The sequence below is a fragment of the Psammomys obesus genome, unplaced genomic scaffold (genome assembly GCF_907164565.1).
Source record: "Psammomys obesus unplaced genomic scaffold, mPsaObe1.curated_primary_1811, whole genome shotgun sequence".
Lineage (NCBI taxonomy): Eukaryota > Metazoa > Chordata > Mammalia > Rodentia > Muridae > Psammomys > Psammomys obesus.
Window position 1 is genome coordinate 37,550,124 of NW_026585644.1, and position 23,195 is coordinate 37,573,318.

General features: G+C 48.5%; 1 protein-coding gene across 4 annotated transcripts in view; it reads left to right on the forward strand.

Annotated features, from left to right (window-relative positions):
- The window catches only part of Ehd3 (EH domain containing 3), a 40,428-nt gene extending 23,195 nt beyond the window's left edge, over positions 1-17,233 (forward strand). For all 4 annotated transcript variants that reach the window (XM_055627474.1, XM_055627465.1, XM_055627489.1 and 1 more), the window contains exons 2-6: positions 577-753; positions 4,823-4,920; positions 12,200-12,612; positions 13,057-13,221; positions 15,101-17,233. In XM_055627474.1, the coding sequence (XP_055483449.1) occupies positions 605-753; positions 4,823-4,920; positions 12,200-12,612; positions 13,057-13,221; positions 15,101-15,628 (1,353 nt within the window). In that variant the 5' untranslated portion in view covers positions 577-604 and the 3' untranslated portion in view covers positions 15,629-17,233. The remainder of the gene's footprint in view (positions 1-576; positions 754-4,822; positions 4,921-12,199; positions 12,613-13,056; positions 13,222-15,100) is intronic.
- Positions 17,234-23,195: the final 5,962 nt, after the last annotated feature.

The window sequence follows — 23,195 nt, forward strand, 5'->3', positions numbered from 1 at the left end:
GTCATCAATGTGTAAGCATGCCTAAGCACAAAGTCTATAGCACATGTATACATGGGATATTTCTAAAGGCTCCAGAGTGCAAAGAATAAAGACTAGGGAGAGGAACCAAACTAATGTGGACTGGAATTCATTTTTCATAGTTTACCCTTCATGCTGCTTTTTCATTATATCACATATAAACTTTCATATTACAAAACTAGTCACGTACGTAACTACTGATCTCCAAGAAGCCAGGAGAGCCTTGGGATTGTCTAATTCTATGCCTGTGTGTAGAGATTTCAGCTGGTTAGGTTGATTTGTGAAGTCTGCAGTATTCCAGTTAGGAATCAGCTTCAGTCCAAGGGTTTCTTCAGAGCCCAAATCTAGCTTTTCTTCACCCGCTCCTGAGTCAGGGAGGAGGAAAGGAGGGACCAAGAGAGCAGCGTGTGAAGCTCAGCTAAAATCCCAGCTCTTCTGCTCAGCGGTTGCTCCGGGGATGCCCCTTTCCTGTCACCCGTGCATGGCCAGCCGTGTAGCAGACAAAGAGGGGCCCTCTGCGAGCACCGTGCCTACATGAGACTGCACTCCTTCCTACAGGTACCTGCTGGAACAGGATTTCCCTGGCATGAGGATCGGGCCGGAGCCAACCACTGATTCCTTCATAGCAGTGATGCAAGGAGATGTGGAGGGTGTCATCCCTGGGAACGCCCTGGTGGTGGACCCCAAGAAACCCTTCCGAAAGCTCAATGCCTTTGGCAACGCCTTCTTGAACAGGTGAGTTGAGGTGAGGGTAGAGGAGCACAGTTGGGTCTCTTTGCACAGGGGTTGAAAGGGGAGGGGTGTGGTCCTGGGAGACTGTGCCTTTTCTGCGCCAGCTTCTTGCCTGGCTCCTGAGTGTAACTGAGTCACTCACTGTGGCCAGTGCGACACAACAGCTGTGATGAAGGAGCAGAGAAGGATCTGACCTGGATTACATGGCCCTACCCTGTGATCCCACTCCTACCCTAGTAAAAGCACTGAAGGAAGTTACATGTTTCCCAGCATTTGCTTACATTATGCCAGGGATTTTTTTTTTTTTTTTTTTTTTTTTTTTTTTTTTTTTTTTTTTTTTTTATGTTCAAGTAGAAGGGAACAAACAGAAGGTGGCTTCTGGCTCCTGAATTTTCTACTTTGGAAAGAATACTGGTCTTAAAGAAGAGGTTTTGGGCTTGAGTAGTAGCTCTCTTAAGCTCCTGTATGCCCTTGGGGAGGTTCACCTCCCTTCTCCTAGCACAGGTTCAGGCCAAAAAAACCAAGGTCATCATGAGGATTTGAGTGGAGAAAGCCTTAGAGCAGTGGCTCTGAACCTTCTTAATGCTGCGACTTTTAATACAGTTCATGTTGTGGTAACCCCTTACTTAATAACTGTACTTTTGCTACTTATGTTATGAATCATAATGCAAATATCTGTATGTTGCCTGATGGTCTTAGGAAACCCCTGTGAAAGGGCGGTTCAATGCCCCAAGGGAGTCATGACCCATAGGTTGAGAAGCTGCTGCACTAGAGTGTGCTAATCTGGGCTTTCCTGTTACAACTGGGCTTAACTGGGATGTGGACAGGTCCCCTGTATGTACTGGTTAATACAGTTAGTTCAACATATGCATATACATACACACACACACACACACACACACACACACACACACATATACATCACACTCAATTTCAAAGCTACTTTTTCTAAGAGCTATTTCAAGAGAAGGTAGTTACTATGGGCTTTGGGTTTAGGTGGGCCTGGAACCAGATCCCGCCTTGAACTGTGGCTCTTAGACAAGTTACCACACCTCCCTGCGTCTCACTTTTGCTCGTGTGTAACGTAGGATAATAATAATACTCCGTGGGAGGAGTAGAAGCAGAGGTGAGATGCTGAACAGAAAGCACTGATGTCTAGAACATAGTAAGTAACAGAAATGGTAGACTGCGGTAGGATGGCTAGTTACTGTGTGGGTTTTGCTTTTTTAATTTTATTCCTGGGCTGGAGAGATGGCTCCGAAGTTAAGAGCAGGGACCTAAATTCTGTTTACGGCATCGAGCTCCAGCTGCTCACTGTAGACGGACCAGCACTCCTTCCAGCCTCCATAGGCACCGTTCACATACACATACCCCAACATAGACACATATGTAAACACAGAGTTAAAATTTAACAAATTAATCTTAAGCTGGTTTCCTAATTATCCAGTGAGAGAAATGGGTACCTACTGGCACCATTTTTATCTCTAGAAACTAAGGCTTATTGTCCAGGGACAGTCTCAGTGTCGCTTGGCCTGTCAACTTTCCTACAGTGACGTGCAACCCATAATACTCTGAGGTAAGAAGGCAAAGGTGGCCTGGTAAACAATTTGGAATGGCGGCTGGCAGGGCCTGTTTCCAAAGCACAGCCAGGAGACAAGAAAAATCCCTGTGGGCAGTTGGTCTGGTGAGAGGGACCTCAGGAGGTAGGCGTGGCTTCCTAGAAAAGACAGTTGACCAGCATAAATGAATGGAGGTGGTGGCTATTGGGGTGTATTGGGGTGGGGTGTTAGAGACCAGGAGTTCCTGCTTCCTGGAGCTGAGTGAGGAAGGCCTAATCCAGGTAAAGGGGGAGAGAGGAACATGAGCTACTAAAACACAGAGGAGTTATGTGTTGAGGGAAGATGATGTAAAAGAATGAGTCAGCAGCAGTGACTGAGGCATGGGGGTGGGGAAGAGACATGATGCATTCCATTTTGGATGCTTCAGTTTGCAGTGAGTGAGTCAGCTAAGGAGCTTCATTCCGAGGCAAAGATGAGCTGGGGAGAAGAACCTGGGGCACAAAGAGTCAGTCATCCAGAGATGGAGGGCAAGGTTAGTGGTTAGCTCCCCTTCAGGATAACTGTTTAAATGGTAATAGTATCTATATGTAATGGTATATGGTCAGTGATGATAACAGATTTATGTCATTACCATAGCAGCCAGCACATTCCTGACAGAGGAGTGCCTTTATATCATTAACCAAAGCCAGCAGGTCCCACTGACTCTATAATTAGATTTCTGAAACCAAGCAAGTGTATGTGGTGAGTCTGGGTAACAACACATAAACACGTTCAGTATTGCTGTCTACATCCATAAGATGACAAAATACAGGCTGCAAAATCTCTGGGCACCGCTCTCTCCCTGCAAATATGTAAAGAAAACCTGAGAGGGGAAAAACGTATAGAGAGCAGGCAGCTGTACTTGTGTGAATTTCACACTTGAAATATGAGGGGGAGAAGGATGAGGGAAGACACTATCTCCACTGTCTTGCTGAATGGTGTTCTTTTTTTTAAACCATAGAAAAGTATAATTTAAAATATCCCAAAAGTAATGTATAAAGAGCATATATGTGAGGGTGTTATGGGGGGGGGGGGGAGTACCAGAAGGCGATGGCTCTAAAGGGCCTGCCTTCCCTCTTCTAATCTGTGTTTTTGGTGATTAAAATGTTTGGCCTGAAGGCGCAGACCCATGCGCCTTGCTTCATGGTTCCTGGCCACAGGGACCTGCACAGTGCCGCTCTGGTGAAGCCAGACTGGAGGAAGGAAAGCAGGATGGCTGTCTTCAGGGCTGCCTCATCCCCCAGGCACAGTGGGGAAGGATGCAAAGAGGGAGTGCATGTGTTACTGTAGGAGACTCTAGGCCTGAAGGCATCAGCTTGGGTGAGCTCAGCAAGAGGCTTAGAGCAGGACTCTCAAACTAGAGGGTGGGTAATACCGTGCACGAACCACTAAGTCAGTGGCTGAGATGGCCAACTGGGGACTGTCAGTGGTGACCACTCTTCTGTCTGGTACTAGTTATAGATTCCTGTTCACCTTCCCTGTGCCAAAGAGCAGTCCTGTTTCACACCTGGTTAATAGCCATCCCTGTTCCTCCTGAATAAGGCCCACAGCCACCCTAGGGCAATGTCGGGATGAGCTAGCCTTGTAGATGCCCGAATAACACACTCCTGGGTGGTGCAACCCATCTCTCAAGGCCCATTCTCAAGGCCATCTCCTCCAGGAAGCCCTCTCTTAAAGCTACCTTTCTGCCTGTGTTTTAACAAACCCTTTTCTGACTTTGGGGTGCTGACCTCTCTATACCCTGGCTTGTCATTGCTGTGTATAGATAGCATCTTTGCCTCCACCAGGGACAGGAATTGAAAATTGGTATGTCATGGGGATCTTGACACCAAGAGTTCAGAGTATGGGCCCAGACTTCCTTAGGTTCACCTTGAAAATTTCTCAAAAAGCAGAACTCCAGCTATACCTCAGTCGCTTTCTTGTGTGTACTCGTGGTTTTCTGCTCTGTACCCATCTACTTACTGTCTGGTGCTAAATAAGGCTTGTTGGTAACAACACGTGCAGTGATTGGCCACCAACGATCAAGTCAAAAGGGGGTTCCCATAAACTGACTGTGTGCAGACCTCAAGATTTAAGAACACTGCAGCACAGGTAGAGTTCTGATTGGGCATCAGGTCAAGCTAAGTAAAAACTTCCAAGGCAGGAAGTGGCTGGCCAGTGGTCATTAACGACTTGGGGCCATGGGCATTAAGCCAGGGCTTTGGACATACCTGGCAGATGGGATATCATTATGGAGTAGCCTAGTTGGCCAGCCAACATTTTACCAAGTGCCCTGCATACCAAACCACTCCAAAACAGGATATGGCAGGTGGCAAGAGAATCATAACTCACTCCCAGGCTCAGCTACCATACCTAGCAGGCCCACACCATGGAAAGTGGGGACTCTGTGGAGGATCAGGCAATTGAACTCTGGAGGCTGGGCCAGGGTGGTGACTCAGTGGTTTACCGAAGCTTTCCTCTCACTATCTGTGCAGGTTTGTGTGCGCCCAGCTGCCCAACGCTGTGCTAGAAAGTATCAGTGTCATTGACACGCCGGGCATCCTCTCTGGTGAGAAGCAGAGAATCAGCCGAGGTAAGCCACGTTCCTGGTGGGGGGTAGATCTAGCCTCCCACTCCTGGCTTCTCCTGCCATGTTTGCTGTATGCCTCTGAGTGGCCCATTACCCTTTCAGCTGTGGGTCTGGGACTCTGTCTCAAAAAATAGTCTCATAAGCCAAGGCTGGCCTTGAACTCCTCTATGGGTCTCTGCCTCTGAGATTACAGGTCTGTGCCCCAGCATCCAGCTGCCCTATCCTTTCTGTGCTACGCGTTGTATCTTTAGCAAGAGAATCAGATGAGATGCACTCTCCCAAAACCTTGTGCTGGCAGCCTGGAGTGGGGCCAAATTAGCACTCAGAAGTCAACCTTGGACTGGCTATCTTCTCTGGGAAGTGGCCAGGGCTCTCTCCTGAGTTGACCTCAGATAATGCATGCCTCCCTGTGGCATACGCCTCAGCCCAATTTGCTCCACAACTCCTCAGAGACATAGGGCTGACCATCTATGTTACCATCACAGTGGGGGCCCAGGAAGCCCTTCCTGAAGGGCTTGGCCTGCACAGGTCAACACCCACTCCTTCCCAAGCCTCAGAGAGGACAGTCATGGAGCAACGGGCATATGACCCATAGCTCTAGATCCTTGGGGCTTAGCAGTGCAGACCTGTGGCCAAGGGAAGGCTCTGGGCTTCTCTCTTGTCCCCCTTTGAGCTGCCCTGCTTTCCTCTGTGAAGATAGCAAGTCTTTTCTAGGAAACGTGGATGTAGAAAGGCTCAGCTCCTTGGGGCCACATGGTAGCTGTGTGTGAGCACAAGCAATGGGAGAGACTGCTGGAGAGGCCCTCTGGAAATAGCCTTGCCTAGTTGAACCCCAGGCAGGCCTTCCCATAGAGGCCCCATACTAAAGCAGTGTTGGAGATGGGCCTCATGAAGTATCTGAGCAAGACCTTCTCTGTTCCAGGAGGTAAAACCTGTAGAGCAGAGAGGAAGGAAGCGTTTGAATTGGGAGGACATCTCCTAGGTTCACAGGTTCTTCCTTCCAGGTTCACAGGTTCTGTAATTGGTGACCTGTGATGGAGTCCAGGAAGCCTGGTCCCTTGGCCCCCTAACTCTGGGCCCTGATGGAATGAGGAACCATCAGTCACCTATGGAATTCTGGGTCTGAGTCTAGGCCTAAAAGGATTTATAGGCTCACAGGGAAGTCTGCAATCTTGCTGGGGAACTCTGGGAGAGGTAGTACTTCAGGCTGCAGGGGGTGAAGGGTGCATCTCACGCACCTGCTAAACCAGCACAGCCTGGCTTGCAAGCTGGTCTGGAGAGGACAGCCTCTGGGGGTCCAAGGGAACTAGACTAGTAGTTTAGTGCTGTGGACCTACAACGCTGGAGGGCACAGGAAATGCATCTTAGAGCCTTCTTACAAGGTCCACGGACCTCTAGTCCCTGGATCACAATGGGCTCCCTTCTTCCCTCCCTAGCTGATATCCAGGGCTACATGTTACATGACTCCACGGTCAGCCATGTGATCCACCACCCCTGCATCTGCGCCTGTGCAGATGAATAAAGCAGCCTGTCTCCAGGGATTCCCATCTTCCTCCCTTCCGGTCCTGCTCCACCCTTTCCCCACTTCTCTCCAGCCTTTCTCTGGGCACTGGTGTTCTTGACTGTAATCTCAGATCCTCCCTCTGAAATCTGATAAAGCAGCGGGCTCTTCTTATCTCCGAGCAAAACAACGACTAGGCTAGAACGTTCTCTGCCATCCTGAGTCCAGAATGATGCAGCTGCTGGCAAAAGCAGCCCGGGAGACAAAGAGGAGATGGCGTGGGACAGTGCTGACTTCAGCACCCTGAGAAGACCAGGGTCAGGGAGGACATCAGATACCCCAGTGACCTGGCTGGTGGTGGGACCTGAATTGGGAATATTGCCTGGGTGCACAGCCTCCCCCATCCTTCCACGTGGTTAGCCATAAAGCCAGAGTTTCCATTTAGCCTCCTCCAGACCCCCTTACTCACACATTCTTCACACATATACCCACTTCCTACCCTCCCCCACATGCAGGCCGGCACACCTCCTAACACCTACATGTGAGTGTGTATACAGATCTAAAGTCGGTTGCCCAGACTTCCTTCACCCCTGGGGTTGGCCACAGTAGATTTGGTACTCCCTTCCACCCTCCTCAAGCCCAGGTGGTCCAGGCCTCCTCAGATATTCTTGCTGACCAAGCCTGGCATGAGGGCTCTGGCTGAAGGGTTATCAGAGCCTGAAACTAAACCCCTGTCCCTTCACCACACCACTGCCTGGCCCAGGGCTTGTGTGTTAGCAGAGGAACTAGAATCAAGTCAGCCAGAGACACCTTGCTCTAGACTGCCCAATCCCTGGCAGTCTTGAAAGGGGAGCTGCTCCTCAGAGCTCCCAGGAAGGACCTCAGGCATCATAGGAATGAGCATTCTGCTCCAGGCTAATGACAAGCAAAGTGTGGTCCTTGCTTCAGGCTGGGGGGATGGGAGGGGTGTCAGTGGTGTATGTCTCTAAAGAAGCTAAGTCCACGGAGTTTTAGGTAGCACTCAACTCTGGAAAAAGGCAGGGGAGTGAGCAGGAAAGGCAGGCAGAAAGCTGTTCCTGGAAGGGGCAGGATATGGCTGGCCCTCATTCATTACTGGGAAGGAGCACGGATGCTGTAGTAACAGGGGAATTCAGAGGGCGCCGGAAGGCTTCATACCTTCTCACTCGGAAGGCACGGCACGTTTCCCGAATGTATCTCAGACTGAATCCACTCCCCCAACTCCCCCCAACAAATTCCACACTGGGAAAGTCATTTCAAGGCTTCATGCTCTCTCAGATGGCACACAGATGGAAGGCCCTGGTCCAAGTGCTCAGCAGGCTCAGAACTCAGAACAGGTGACACTATTGGAACAGGAGCCCTGGTCTCCTGAGTCCCAGGCCTCAGCTTTCAGCACATTACCATAACCTGTTATGGAAGATGGGGGTGGGGGGAGGAATGAGGACAAACTTCTCATCTCCAAGTTTTCTCTTGAGACTTAGGTGATCTGCACCAATCCTTACAGCCTACTCCTGAGCACTTAGGGGCTCCTGAGGTCCCTCTGATGACAAGCTAGTAAACCCACGCTTGTGTGGGTGCTCGAGTGCCAATGCAGAGCAGCTTGTAAACATCTCTCTAATCTAACAGATTTTCAGAGGGTATGCTATATGGCCACTGCAAGGAAGTGCTTGGCTTCAAGCCGCAGGCTCACTCACCCAGGGCTAAGAACTAAGAAGAGAGTGTAGATCTGGGCTCTGGGCCTGCATTTGCCGGCACCTGGCCTGGCTGTTTGCTGAGTAATGCCCTTAACTTCTCTGTGTCTCCACTCCCTCTTGTGTAAAATGTGCACACCCCTGTTCACTCTTGGTGATGGGGAGCTGTAAGGATCCACTGGGGTCAGTTTGGAACTGAAAATGCGAAGAATGTCAGACACTGAGGGAAGCACTGACTGAGTTTGTCTCATTGATTTCCTCCTGACTGGCATTAATTAGAAATGCTTTCCCCTCAGCCCCTGGAGCCCGGGGGCGGGGCTGCAGATCCCCACAGGCTTCCCAGACTCTGGCCTGGAGCCTATCCCCTGGATCCCTCCGTGCCAGCAGACATTCCAGGAAGGACCATTTCTGTATTCTGTCTCTCCACCCACTGATCTACAATTCAGAGACAAGGGGCTCTCGCATGTATTCAGGAGTAGCTACCGAGGGTCCCAAAGCCATTCCTGAGCTAACGGGGCATATCATGGGCATGCTGTGCATATCTTGCACTAGAGCAGTCTCTAGACTGAGCTCTCTCCTCCTCCTAACATCAGGTCTGCTTTTTATGGCTACGTCATGGGCTCTGCATTCAGCCAGTTGTAACCATCCACATGTTTACAGCCAAGTTACAAAGTAAATAAATGGTAATTAATATAAAAAAATAAAAATTTAATAAAAAATGAGTTCAGACTTGCAGAAGGCTATTCAAAAGCAAGTGGGAAAGCTAGCCCTGTGCTCCTCCCTGACTATGCCCAGTCTTTGCCTTTCCCATGCCTTTATTTCTGGGCATACACATAAGTCCAGGCTATAGAAGCAATGATCGCACAGGCCCTGGAGAAGCCAGGAGCCCTGGAATAGTCAGGAGCTAGGAAGGTAAGCCTCAGAGGAGCTCACAGAGTCAGGGCTGGATTCAGTCTCACTGTCTTCCCAACCACACACCTCAGAGAGGATCCTTGCTGCTTGTCATTTGATACCAGCTTGCCAGAGCTTGCAGAATTTGCAAAAGTAAGAGGATTAATAGGAATTCTCTGTGCTTATGACATCATAGGAAAGGTTCCTGGAAGCCATCTGCTTGTCAGCAGATCCGAGGAGGCTTCCTGTAGACATGCCTAGGGCATCAAAGGCTGCAGCCTCCAGGCATCCTCTTCCCCTAGGTACATAAGGCGTCCTTGTGTCTCACCTCCATCTCCCTGTACTCCCACCCTCACACCTCTGGCCCTGGAGGCAGAGAATTGTAAACCAAGAAAAGAAATTCACAGACCATCCATCCTGGGAGCAGAGACCAAGGATAAGCAAGGGGAATCTATTGCCCAGCATATCAACTTAATAACTGAGCAGAAAACTACAGGGGAACCCACTGAGGCTAGTGATCCTAGACAGACAGACATGCAGAGCAAGTTCCATCCTGTGGGAACATACCTGAGGAGTTCTTTCTAAAGGGGCTGGGCATTTGGCCAAGGTCATAAGTAAGCAGTGCTACCTGCTCTTCATAGATTTGACCTTCGTAAGCCTGTGATCAAGGCATTGGTGGCTCCTAGTTTAGAGACTGGAAAACTAAAGGTTGAGAGGTGACTTGTTCAGTGTTTCCTGGATGTAAAAGGTAGAACAGGTTTCTAGGTCAACTGCGTGCAGCATATGCTGATGGAGTACCTGCCATGTGTGCCCTGGGTGCAGGGGAGATGGAGAAAGGGGTAAAGTGACTCTGTTCATGGGGGCTGTGCAGAGAGTTCCTTAATTGTATGAGGGAAAGAGATACCCCTTATTGTTAGGGAGACAACAGCTTAGTTGGTAAAGTACTTGTCATACAAACGTGAGGATCTGAGTTTGAGTCCCACAACCCACCTAATAAAAAACTGGCCGTAGAAGCAAGTGTGTCCTCTTCTATTTGTAATCTCAGGACTGGGGAAGCTGAGACAGGAGGATTCCTGGGGCTTTCTAGGCAGCCTGCATAGCCCATTTGGTGAGTTCCAGGCCAGTGAGATAATCTGTATCAAAGCAAAAAAAAAAAAAAAGCATGGAGGATAGCTCCTGAAAAACGACCTCCCAAGATTGGCCTTAGGCACCCCAGTCCTGAGAACAGATGTGCACATGCCTACACACACATACACATTAAAATGACAGAAATGTCTACCCAAACCTCCTGGATCACACTTGAGTAATAGGTTTCAGCCTCCTGTTTTTTAAACTTTTTGGGAGACTCTGGCTAAGTCAGAGCTTGCAAAGTCTGACTCACGTCCCAAAGCAGCTGCTAAATGACCTTACCCGGGCTCTTGTCTCACTTTCTTAGGCATGGGAGAAACATGTGGCCTTTTCTTAATGGCTTTGTTCTTACTTAAAGATGACAAAAGGCTTTGGGTCTCTGTGTCATATCCCCATGTGACACTTGTGCTGCTGGGAACCAGGATCGCTGGTCAAGGGAACACTCCTGTCTTAATGCCAGAGCTGTGCCAAGGGAGAGGAGTATAAGAGTCTGAATGCCCTGCTCTGAGGCAGAGTGGGAAACCCTGAAACCACCACTCCCATCAAGTACTGGTGGCCCTTACACCAGTCACATGACCTCTTTCCCGCTCTTCCTCCTGCATTGTCCCATGTCTTGTGGAAGAGGCTGAGAGGCCATGTCCTGCTGTGTCAGTGAATACAGACCATTGGGACAGCCTCTCCCTCTCTGGTTGACTTTTCATCACTGTAACAAGCATGTAAGACTAATGACTTGAAAGGAAAGGAGGTCAGGTCCATGGTCTCCTGGCTTCACTGTTTCCGGGCTTTGGTAAGAACAGAACATCAAGGTATGCGAGCATAGCAGAATAACATTGCTAACATTTTAGGGACAGAAAGCAGAAAATGAGAAAGAAGAGCTCAGAATGAAAGTCAGTTTTCCAAGGTTGCCCCTCCAACCACCCACCTCAGTGACCCATTCCTCCACATAGCCTTTGCCTCCCGGTTTTCAACTATCTCTGAATAAAATGCCCTCGGTACTGTGAACCCACCAAGGAGTTAACCCAGAGCCTTCATGATCCATTCACTTCCCCAATGTCCACCAGCTAGCAATCAGGCCCCCACTATGAGTCTTTTGGAGTCCACTGCGTACCGAAACCACAACACCTTCTCCCTCTCCCAGATCTGAAATTGTTTGGCACTGAGGGGAACGGGAGCTCTAGAGTTCCTGGAACCAGCCAGGTTTGAAGTAACTCAGTGCTGGATAAGGAGGTGTGGCTGCCAGGGCCTACTCACATCCTCAGGAAGGACTCCTGCACAGAACAGGAGTTGGGAATTTGGGGCTGCAGAAGCTGAGGAAGGAAGTGAGCGTTGGAGCTCTAGGAGAACTCAGACTTCTTCCCAACCAGGCATGGGTGTGGCCTGAACCTGCACCACTAACTCATCTTCTGTTTTGTTGCTTGTACCTCGTCCAGGATTCCTGAGTCTTTTTTCAAATTCAAAACAGGTATGCAAACTGGTCTTGATGATGCACACCAGGAACCTTAGCATCTTGGAGGCAGGAGGATCACAAGTTCAAAGCTAACCTGGCCTATAAAGGAAGTCCAAGGCAAGATAGCAAGACCCAATCTTAAAATATCAGCGCGAAAATAGTGTCCAGAGTTCTTTTCCTAGCAGGAGCCCTGACCCCTAACTTTAGAAAGTAAGATAATGGATAGTGGCCACGGCTACCCTTTGTGGGAGTAGCAATGCTTATAGTAGAATCCAGCATCTATTGAACATCTTCCTCACCCTACTAGCCATATGCTTCCTGATGACCACCTTATAGACGGAAAATTCTAGGAAGCCCTAGCTCAATGGGAGAGCAATTGGCTAGCAGGCATGAGACCCTGGGTTTGATGCTTACTCCTGCAAACACACACACACACAGAGGAAGAGAGAGAGAGAAAGAGAGAGCAATTTGCTCATGATCAGTTAAATGAGAGGATCCAGGATCTGAACCCAGAGATAATTTCCAAGATTGTGTTATCTTACATCAGACCCTTCACTATACTTCCATGCCACAAAGCCCTTCCTGCTAACTGTCACTCTGCCACAGGGTATGATTTTGCTGCTGTCCTCGAATGGTTTGCTGAGCGGGTGGACCGCATTATCTTGCTCTTTGATGCCCACAAGCTGGACATCTCTGATGAGTTCTCGGAAGTCATCAAGGCCCTCAAGAACCACGAGGACAAGATGCGAGTAGTGCTGAACAAAGCTGACCAGATTGAGACCCAGCAGCTGATGCGTGTATATGGGGCCCTCATGTGGTCCCTGGGGAAGATTGTGAACACACCAGAGGTGATCCGGGTCTACATTGGCTCCTTCTGGTCTCACCCTCTCCTCATTCCTGACAACCGGAAGCTCTTTGAAGCTGAAGAGCAAGACTTATTCAAAGACATTCAGAGTCTACCCCGTAATGCTGCTCTTAGAAAGCTCAATGACCTCATCAAGAGAGCCCGGCTGGCCAAGGTAAGGCTGCCACAGGTAAATGCGAGTTCAAAGGTTGCAAGAAGCGAGGTCCTTTAGATAGGAGAGTGTGAGAGGTTGTGCGGCTGGCTCTGGGTTAGATGGCTGGGTTGGAGCTCAGCTCCGTCACCACCTCCATGATCCCTAGGAGGGCTATGCTTTTATAGTTTCTCTGTGCTGTCATCTACATCTGTGAACCGAACACGGTAATGGAGGATAAAGAGGAATGGATTGTACCATATACATTCAGTGGGTACCATTGACATCAGTGTCTGTAGCAGCAGCAATGGCAGCATTCCACCCCCACCACCGTGACCTTCCCTCCTGATATTCTCACCATACTAGCCCAGTGCTATGAGGAATGGTCTCAGAAGCAGGGGCAGGAAGTGGGACTAGAAGGGCCAGTTCTAGTTCCTGTTGGGGCTGCCATCTGCCTCTCTTTGTCAGGTCCATGCCTATATCATCAGCTCCCTGAAGAAGGAGATGCCCTCGGTGTTTGGGAAGGACACCAAAAAGAAAGAGCTGGTGAACAACCTGGCTGAGATTTATGGCCGGATTGAACGAGAGCACCAGATCTCTCCCGGAGACTTCCCCAACCTGAAGAGGATGCAGGTAATGAGGGTCAGGGGCCCTACAGTTGGGAGACAGTGTCACATTAGCTAGCTGCCAGAGAATGAAGAGCCTGACAGGGTTCCTGGGGGAAGCAGAAGTCAGAAGGCAAGGAGGTAGCATTAGACACGATCACTCACAGCAAGTGCCATAGCCAAGCCTAGAGAGAAACAGCCCAGTGTCTCCAAGAGCCTGGGTGTGTTTGATGACACTGAAGACCTTACCTAGTGAAGGCCACATGTTTAATGCTTCCAACACCTCCAGGATAACAGGACAGACTCTTAAGCACTTAGGTTTCCCTCTGAACTCCTTGAGAACAGTTTGTGGCACACAGCAACTTTGGGCCATGTTGCAAGCGCTAGACTGCCACTTGGGATTTTTGTTGGGGGAGGGGTCTTTTCCCATAGTAGTTCTCAGAGGAAGCATTTTCTTCTGCCTTTTATACAAGAATCAGCTGAGGCCTTAGCATGTTCCCAGCAAAGCATCCTCATAAGCCTCAAGTAGAAAGGCCAGGAACTATCCTCAGTATCCAAGCAAGAACCCATTGTGCCATAGAGGCTAAATACATACAGAACCTTCATGTCCGCTATAAACAAGAGGCTGCAAAGTGCTGGGAACCCAGTGAAATAGCTTATGTGCAAGGCCCTTAGCATAGAGTCCTTCTCTGCTCTCCCACAGCATTCTGCCTGGCCCAGCCCCAGAGAGGAGCTAAGAAGTAGCCTGCCAGCACTTGCCCTTGAGTTGTAGCTATGAATAGTCTTTAAATTTTCAACAGTGCCCTTCCTTGTTTACAGCTTCTTCCCCACATAACGACATTGCTGTGGCCAAACCAGGGCAGCAGCGGGCATCTGTGTCCTTCTAGAATAGTAGTTCTCAACCTATAGGCTACAACCCTTTTGGGGGTCAAACAGCCCTTTCACAGGGGTCACATAAGACAATCAGGAAACACAGATATTTATCTTAAGATTCATAACAATAGCAAAATCACAGTTATGGGGTAGCAGTGAAAATAAGTTTATGGTTGGGATCACCACAGCATGAGCTGCTGTTTTAAAGGGTTGCAACACTGGGAAGGTTGACAACCACCACTCTAAAAGCAAGGAGAAATTGGATGTTCTAGGCCGAGGGCCTTTCAAGACTGCAAAGATTCTCGATTCTCAAAGTGGAGCATTTTCCTTTTATGCGGACAGGTTTCATAAAGCCTACATGCCCACCTGTGCCTATGAGGTCAGAATTCTCGACAGAGGTCCAGTCTTTTGAGACTTCTTGCCAGGCAATTTGTATGAGTGTCCTGATTGAGAACTGTAAGGCTGGGCATGACCTTCGGCCTTTTTTGTGTGGTTTTAGTTTCTATAATTTTCCTATCGCATCACTTTGACCCTCTCACTAAATATGAATAGTGTATGACTTCTCTACCTCTGAGGGCACCAAGAACAGTGAGCCCGGTAGGCAGGTATTGGAAGCACCTTACTGTGTGTTTTTCAAGCAAATGCTTTCCTGGAGAGTCACAAGACTTCATCTCAGAGGGCCACCACCTTTAAGATTCATCATTTGACAGCCACAACTAACTGTGGAAGAAATGTATGGGTTACCTATTTAATAATGAGTTACCAATGTAATAATATTTAAAGAGATGTAAATAAGCAAACCAGCCCTTGTTCCCTTTGTTCCCCAGCCCCTGCTCTTATTCTGCTCCTTCATAAAAGACCCATCTTTAGCCCATCAGGTCCTTGCTCTCCTCCCCTCACAGACCATTGGCCTACGTGCTTTCACTAGAAAGATAATTGGGAAAGGATTCTGTTGTTAATGGGAACCACCTTCGCTGAGACGCAGTATCTCCTTCCATTGTGTCCAACTTCCTCCTTTTTCTTTCTCTCCCCAGGACCAGCTGCAGGCCCAGGACTTCAGCAAATTCCAGCCCCTGAAGAGCAAGCTGCTGGAGGTGGTGGATGACATGCTTGCACACGACATTGCCCAGCTCATGGTGCTGGTGCGCCAGGAAGAGACCCAGCGGCCTGTCCAGATGGTGAAGGGTGGAGCATTTGAGGGAACCCTGCAAGGCCCCTTTGGGCATGGCTACGGAGAGGGGGCCGGGGAGGGCATTGATGACGCTGAGTGGGTGGTAGCCCGGGACAAGCCTATGTATGATGAGATCTTCTACACCCTGTCCCCGGTGGATGGCAAGATCACAGGTGCCAATGCCAAAAAGGAGATGGTACGCTCCAAGTTACCCAACAGCGTGCTGGGCAAGATCTGGAAGCTAGCTGACATTGACAAGGATGGCATGTTGGATGACGAGGAGTTTGCCCTGGCCAACCACCTTATTAAAGTCAAGCTGGAGGGGCATGAACTGCCTAACGAGCTGCCTGCCCACCTCCTTCCTCCATCTAAGAGGAAAGTAACTGAGTGACAGAGACAGGTAACTTCAGACAGGCAGTGTTAGAAGAGAGGATGGGCATGATGACCACACACACACACACACACACACACACACACAACTCGACAGTCACACTGTAAATGAGAAGGGTTCTTCCTTGTTTGAATACCTCTCCAAGTTCCCAGGGTTGGTAGAAGGGCAGCTTTACCTCCTATGTCCTAGGGTATAAGCCTGTGTTCCCACACTCCATCTCTCATCCCCCAGAGACATGAGGCAATCAACTGGCCACAGATGGCCCGCCCACCCTATCCCCCAGTGCCTCCCGCTTAGGTTCTGAGCAGATGGAAAAGGCTTTCCATGGAATAGACAATTCGCTTCATTTTCTGTGCTTTTATTTTTCCTCTTTGCCTTCCTAATTAGAAGTTTACTCAGGGGCTGGGAGCTGTGAGGGAAAGGAGAATCTGGGAGAGATTAATCACATCAAGAAACCTCCTTAGGGTACTACATCCCAGACTAGAAGAGACATTGGCCTGTGTTCTTTGTATTTTTCAAAACCTAGGACTCTGTCTTCCTCAGCAGACTTGGACCTCGAACTCTGCCTGCCACTTTGTGTCAAAGAACCCGAATGGGGAGAGAAAAGGAAAAGCTTATTAGGAAAGCAGACAGGAGCTGCCCTGTGGTCTTCTTGAACAGGGCAGCCATAGTTCATAGGTTTATCAGGTCCTTTTTCCCCAGCCTCAGATGTCTGGATACTCAGTTTCTTTACACACACCAAGCCATTCCTGGGTGAGAGGAACAGTGTCAGGCACTTTATATGTGTTGGTCCCTGCGGGCTTCACTAATGCACTAGGTAAGAATGTATCACTCCCATTCCTGAACCAGAGACTCAGAGTAGTTTAGGGGATCTTTCCAAACTCCTGGAGGTCACGAGGAGAGATTTAAATCCAAGGCTTAAGACCCCTCTATTTCTCCCTGTTGTGTGATGGATAAAAGGCCCCAGTGTTGCTACCTGGTGACAAAGCACAGAACAATTCAAACACACAGTCCCTCATGCGGCCTCCAAGAGCATCCAAGCAAGGGAGTGGGGCTCACCAGCATTTGGTGGGCTATCAATCTGGCCATCTGTCACCTTGAAGAAGCAAACTGTGCCTTCTGGCCCTGGGCCTCGTGTTCTCAACATCACAGGAGTCCACAACCAAGCCATCAGGAGAGTGGGCTGGCCTGCTAGATGGTGTTTGTGTTTGTTCCCACTCAGCCTCCCAGCCATCAACCTGAAGCATCCCAAATTCAGCCACGGGCTGTTACCAAGCAGTACTGTGTGCTAAGTCATAGAAGGCCATCGTGAGAGTGCTGAGACCTTGTTCTCTGTAGAGTTCCGGGGACTGGTGTCCTCAGCAAAAATCTCTGTGCTCAGTACCCTCCATCCTCCTCTGTGGTCTTTCCCTGGGCTTGCTCCATGGCCACTGGCCCAGTGACTTTCTGCCACACTCCTACTGTGATGGAGAGCAAAGCAAGTATAACTTATTTTGTATCTATGTTCAGACTATATTAACTGTTCTGTGTATCTACAATGTGCTTATCGCTGCAGTGTGTTTGTCATTAGGATTCATGTTAATACAACCCATTTACCATTTGGTACCCTTTTGGCAACCGAGCATCATTGCATAGCATTGGATTCTCACATGGGGTGCCCAGTGGTAACTTTGGAAGAGAGTGGCTCACTCCACTCAAAGGTCATGAATGCATGTCACAGTGTTGTTCCTATCTAGTGGGCAGCTTACATGACTCTACAAGGGCCACTGCTTCCTGCTCTTCTGGAGTAGAGATGTTTACTTCAGCAAACATGAGTCAATAGTAGAGGAAAGCCAAGACAGAGAGGTCTCCACTCAAAAGACAGCCCCAGAGTAACCCAGCAGAGGATCCACTCTCTATGCCTGTCTGTAAAATAAGAAAATAGTAGAAGTCTGTTTTAGTTTGTATGAAAGCTGGATATGTGTGTGTCCCATGTCACAGGATACAACGCTCGTACCACATTCCTGCTCTTCTCTACCTCCCTGTCTTCCTATCTTGTCTTCAAGACCACCCAGGAGGATCCAGAAGGTATAAGAATTCCACATTTCTTCGCTCTGTCATCTGGAGGGAGGAGGTCATGCCTGGGTGGGGGGTGAGAGGTCGGAGTTATTCTTGCTTGGGTAGTACTCCTCTGGCTCTGGTTGTTGTGACTTGCCGACCCCTTGCAGGACCTGAGGACATGCAGTGACCCCATGTCTCAACCAAGGGAACATTCCACGTGAAACGCAAAGACCCAGGGTGGCCATTGCATTTATAAAATCCTCTACTATCCCTTTCTCCCACGTGATCAGGCCAGACCATGAAGATTGTCAATGAAGCAGAAACATCCCACAATGCTGGCCCAATGAAGCTAGCCTCTGCAGCAAAGAGTTAAATCCTGACCAAAATAGAGCTACATGTGCAGGCATCTAGGTGAACTGTCCATCACAGCAGGGTGTGGGCTGACCTTTGCTGACTAGTGAGAGGTTTCTCAGAGTCGTCCTCTCTCTCTCCCATTTGGCTCCCTCTGTTACAAGAACTAGTACGAGTGAGATTGTTCATCAAGAACTCTCTGGGGAGAATAAGCTTGCTCACTCTCCCTATGAGATGCCAGCTGGCCTCTGTACATATTCAAACTATTCTGTAGTTTGACCATCCATCCATGTATCATCTTTAATTTGAGAGATCCTAAGGACTTCCCACAGAAAGACTCTTAGAAAAAACATAGGGATTTATTGTTTGAACCATTCAGAAATACTTAATAAAGTCTACTATTTTTTATTCATCAAACTGACATCCTAGAACTTCAGAAAGCTCATGTCCTGTGGAGAAGTAAGATGTTTGTAAAACACTGATAATTCAAAGAGGTGTTGGAGGCAGATACAGGCAACATGAGCACTCAAGGGAGTCCATAATGCCTTCAAGACAGAATGAAGATAGAAGTCACAGAAAGCCTGGGGTGAGGATGGACAGAGTTACACAGAGGCAGGTATAGCATTTGGAAAGAAAAACTACAATTCCCAGGTTTCCTTGCGGTCAGGTTCAGGAGATGATTTTAGGTCGTGTCCACCCAGTATTCTAATGGAATCCAGGAACTCCTTCTTTGGAAATGCTTACCAAGAACGCAGAAAATTTTCTGGGGCAAGCCTCTTGGGACCTCTCCTTCCCAAGGAAATCCAACGATGATAGACAGAATTTTTATACAAACTTAGACAGTGTTTCCAACCCAGCAAATCATAGCAGACTTAGAAAGACTGCAAAGTATGATTAGAATTTTGCTTCTGGGACTGTGCTAGCTTTTTTTTTTTTTCATGAGACATTGTAAGTGAAAATTTTATCCGTATCTTCAGTGCATGGAAAAAGAGAAAAATATGGTCCTGAAGGAATGTCAGCCATCCCAGCTGAGCAACAAGCCTGCATCCTCCTAATTGAGTCTCATCCCTCCCCTTTAACAGTAGGTGGGCCATGCAGCTGCTTTGAATAGTTAAACAGGGGTGTGAACAAACTGTGCTGACTTACGGAAGCAAGTGTGCATGTTGCCACGTTGTGTACTCGTAACTCGTGAGTGCCCGTGGGAGCTATTGTGATGATAAGCCCTGGTCAGCCGCAGTGTGTGTCTCTCTAAAGTCCTTCCCTGGCCCCAGTGGGCAGGTGAGATGGACAAGAATAAACTCTAGTCATTTTGCTTTTTCATCACTGGTGTCAGAGACCTTTGCCACCATGACCAAGAGACCTGATGAGCCTTTTCCCCAGGACAAAGTTGTTGGGAGACTGAGTTCCTGCTCTCTTAAGAAGCGAAGGCACCTGATGTTAAAAGGAAAGATGATCTATGCCTGATCCATGCTTAGCCGTGTTCCAGAGCCTGACCCTTCAGTGGGGCAGCTGAGAAAACGGCTCTCAGTAAAGTACCTACCGCGAATGCCTCAATACCTGAGTTCAGATCCCCAGCACCCATGAAAAAGCTGGGTGTGGTTTTAAACATCTCTTACCTTAGTTGGGGGTGGGGAGTGGAATTAGCCAGCCAGTCTAGCCAATGAATGAGCTCTGATTCTGAGACACTTTGTCTCAAAAAATAATAGAGAGCAATTGAAGACACTCCGTGTTGACCTTTGGCCTACACACACACAAATATACACTCAAAAATAGGCACACATATACACTGCCTACAGATTCATGTACACACATACACACATACACTATACACATATACACAGGAAACTACATTTACAGCATGAAACTGGTAGGACTGGCCTGGGCAGGAGTGTAAGTGTTGAGAACTAGATACTTGTCTGCTAAGAGCTACACAGGATCAAACAGATAAGTTGGAAAAGAGAAAAACTGTAATTCCAAGGCTTCCTTGCAGCCAGATTCCAGGGAGGATCTTCGGTCCTGCCCACCAGGTATACTTAAGGGAATCTGCTTAAGTGGATAGCTGGAGGTGACTGTAGCAAAGGTAACATCAACTTCCAGGCTTTGCAGCTTCGTAACCATGATGGAGTGGGCTGGAAGTTTTTGAAAGGTTAAATAGCCTAATGGCTAACATGCTGGTAGACGATGCTGTGAAAGCCCAACAGCCACCTTGTGTTTGCCTACCTAATGCTGTGGACCTTGCAGGTAGCATGAGTCAGGTGGTGTATCTGTGTGTGTGTGTGTGTGTGTGTGTGTGTGTGTGTGTGTGTGTGTGTCTGTATATGTCTCTATGTCACTGTGTGTTTCTAGGTGTGTCTTTCTGTCTCTGTATGTGTGTGCATGTGTATATGTCTGTGTGTGTGTGTGTATGGGTGTGGTGTGTTGGGATCAACTTGTGAGGGTACTCTGAAGTGGTGCTTACCGGATAGGTGAAGAGGATTAGGCAGGGCAAAGCTTTCCAGAGAGAATGGCATGGGAATTTGCAAAGCAATGATCCTTCTCAGAGGACTGGGGAGATGGTTCCCTGGCTAGTGCTTGCTACACAAACATGAGGACCTGAGTTTGGACCCCAGCACCGATGTGAACACGAGGGTGACATAGTGTGCACCCAGGACCCCAGGACTGGGGAGCTAAGGGACAGAGACGAGTAACTCCCTGGGGCTCATTAGCCAGCCAAGTTAGCTAACTGATGAGCTCTTGGTTCAATGGGGAACTTTTCTCAAACAAGGCAGAGAGCAGCTAAGGAAGGCACCAGATACTGACCTCTGGCTTCCAAACACATGTACCCAGCATGAACACATGTTATAACAGTCCTTTTATGAGAATTGTTGAGACGAGATATCCTGAGGACACTCAATACTGTAAAATAAGCCTTGTTAGAAACTGGTTCTATTTACTTTCCTTAGGATTCATGAGGTGGATCCCTTTCCCTAAGAAAGCATCAGCGAAGCCACAACTGGACAATGGGTCAGCACAAAAACCATAGCTGCATAGATGGAGGTTGGGAAAAGCAGGTACTGGAATATCAGGTTACCTGAGTTCCAGCACAAGACCAGCCATGTGGTTCTTCATGCCTCCATTCATTGTTCCCCTAAGTAGAAGTACATAAAGTCTTTTTGAGCCATGAGGCTACGGAAAGCTCACCGCTAATACCAACACTCTATATGGGTTAGTTTTATCGGCTACTAGAAGAAACAGGCATCAGAGAACAGAGGAGAATTCTATGCCAAGGAAGGAAACCAGCTAACCCCAGGGAAGGCATGGAAGGAGATGAGAGCTGAATTTCAGAGGGGATGGGCAGAGCAGTGCTCAAGAAATGATGGCTAAAAAGTGTTCAGGATCCTGTACACTACCTGGGTGGCACTTGTGACCTTAGGCTCTTGAGCCCACTGCTACTCAGAAAAACACACAGATGCTATGATATGGTAGTGACTGGGCTGGAGACAGTGGACACACTGATTGGATGGGTCTGTAGAAGTAGTGGCTTCGACACAGACCACCTGAGAACTTCAGAGGTTATGGCAGAGCCTCCAACGCTGAACGCAAGATTCCAATGGCAAGCATCTGCCTTCATAAAAGCACCTGGGTTTCTGCTTTTGTTTTGTTTTAGAAAACCTAGTCTGTTTTCAAGGCATTTCTACAACCTTGTTTGAAACTATAATCAGTTAAGCTGGGCACAATAGCACACACCTCAAATGTCAGCACTGGGGGGAGGGGAAGCAGAGGAAAAATGATCGATGAGTGTTCACAGTCAGCCCAGCCTATATAATAAGTTCCGGGCCACTCAGAGCTGCCTATTGAGACCCTGTAAAACTGTAATGGTGACAAATAGATCCTTCTAGAGAGGAGGTGACCTCCCTTGCTTCCTGATCCTATCACATGATGGGACTAGGGTTTGGCTCACCATTGAACAAATAAACTCATTGTATTAGCATCATGAGGATGCTAATACAACCTGACTTTACTCTAGGTGTCCTTGATCATAAGGACACTCCCTTTCCTTGCCCCCTTTTACTGCCTGTGCTGTCTCAGGGTGCCCTAATCCTCTACCATCTGGACCTTTTGTCCCTTACTAGGCCAATAGTCCATCCCATCCTCCATGGCTATTCCATCCCTAAGCAAAAGGCACTACTATAAGCCTGCCGGCTGATCTGAGGAACAAGGAGACTACAGGTGACACCCTGAGGACAGTCACTGAGGCCATGATTCTGGAACCTATGAGTCAGGGGTAAAAGGTCCCTGTCAATCTGGCAGAGAAATTGAGAAATGCTGTGTCAAGCAGGCATTTAGGAACACCCTTCCCAGAGCAGCGCTTACATGCAGAATTCCCTTTGAATCTTCACCTAGTTGCTAAATGCCTCCTCAGCTTGAGGAAGCAATTCCTCTCATTCCAACCAAGTCTTCAGTAATGTGTAATGGAAATGGAACAAAAAGACACAACCCACTGCAGGGAAGCCAGCAGGTACTCCATGCCCAGAGCACAGTGACCATTCCAACCCCAGAGCAGCTGCAGCTTGTCCTCCTGATACCCTAGTGTGTCCAGAGCCACAGGAACTGAGGCCGGAGATACCAGTGGCCATGACCTCCTCAGTGGTGTTTCCTGGAACTTTTAGAGATGAAGAGAAAACAAGCAAACTGAGTCTGAGCCTCAATGCTCGGCTGGATGCCATTCCTTAGCCACAGGGACTCCTTTCACTTCTAGCCTAATGTCCTAATCTAGAGGTGTGTGCAAAAGAAGCCCCACTTCACCTAGTACAGATTTGAACTTTTATCTTTTAACTCATGAATGACAACACTCCTCAAACTATTAAGTTTTAGGACCCAATAAAAATGTTGCCCAAATTTGATTTCTTTTCTCACTGCCACTATCGTTGGCAAATGCCTAAAGCATCAGGAGATCTCTTCACCTGCCAGGTACCCCTCCAAGTATCGTCCCTCCCATGTTTGTATAATTCCACTCATGTTCCTCACAAGTGCCTGTGAGAACAGAATGTGCTGTGCTTAGAGCCGCAGACATCTTGCTGTGCCACCAGGTTCCCCTTTGAGGCTCAAGAACTTCATTCTCAGTATGATGCCTGTGTTGCCAGCTGCTAGCCCTCAACTTCAAACTGTCTCCAGAAATTTCCTGCAGAGACAGAGA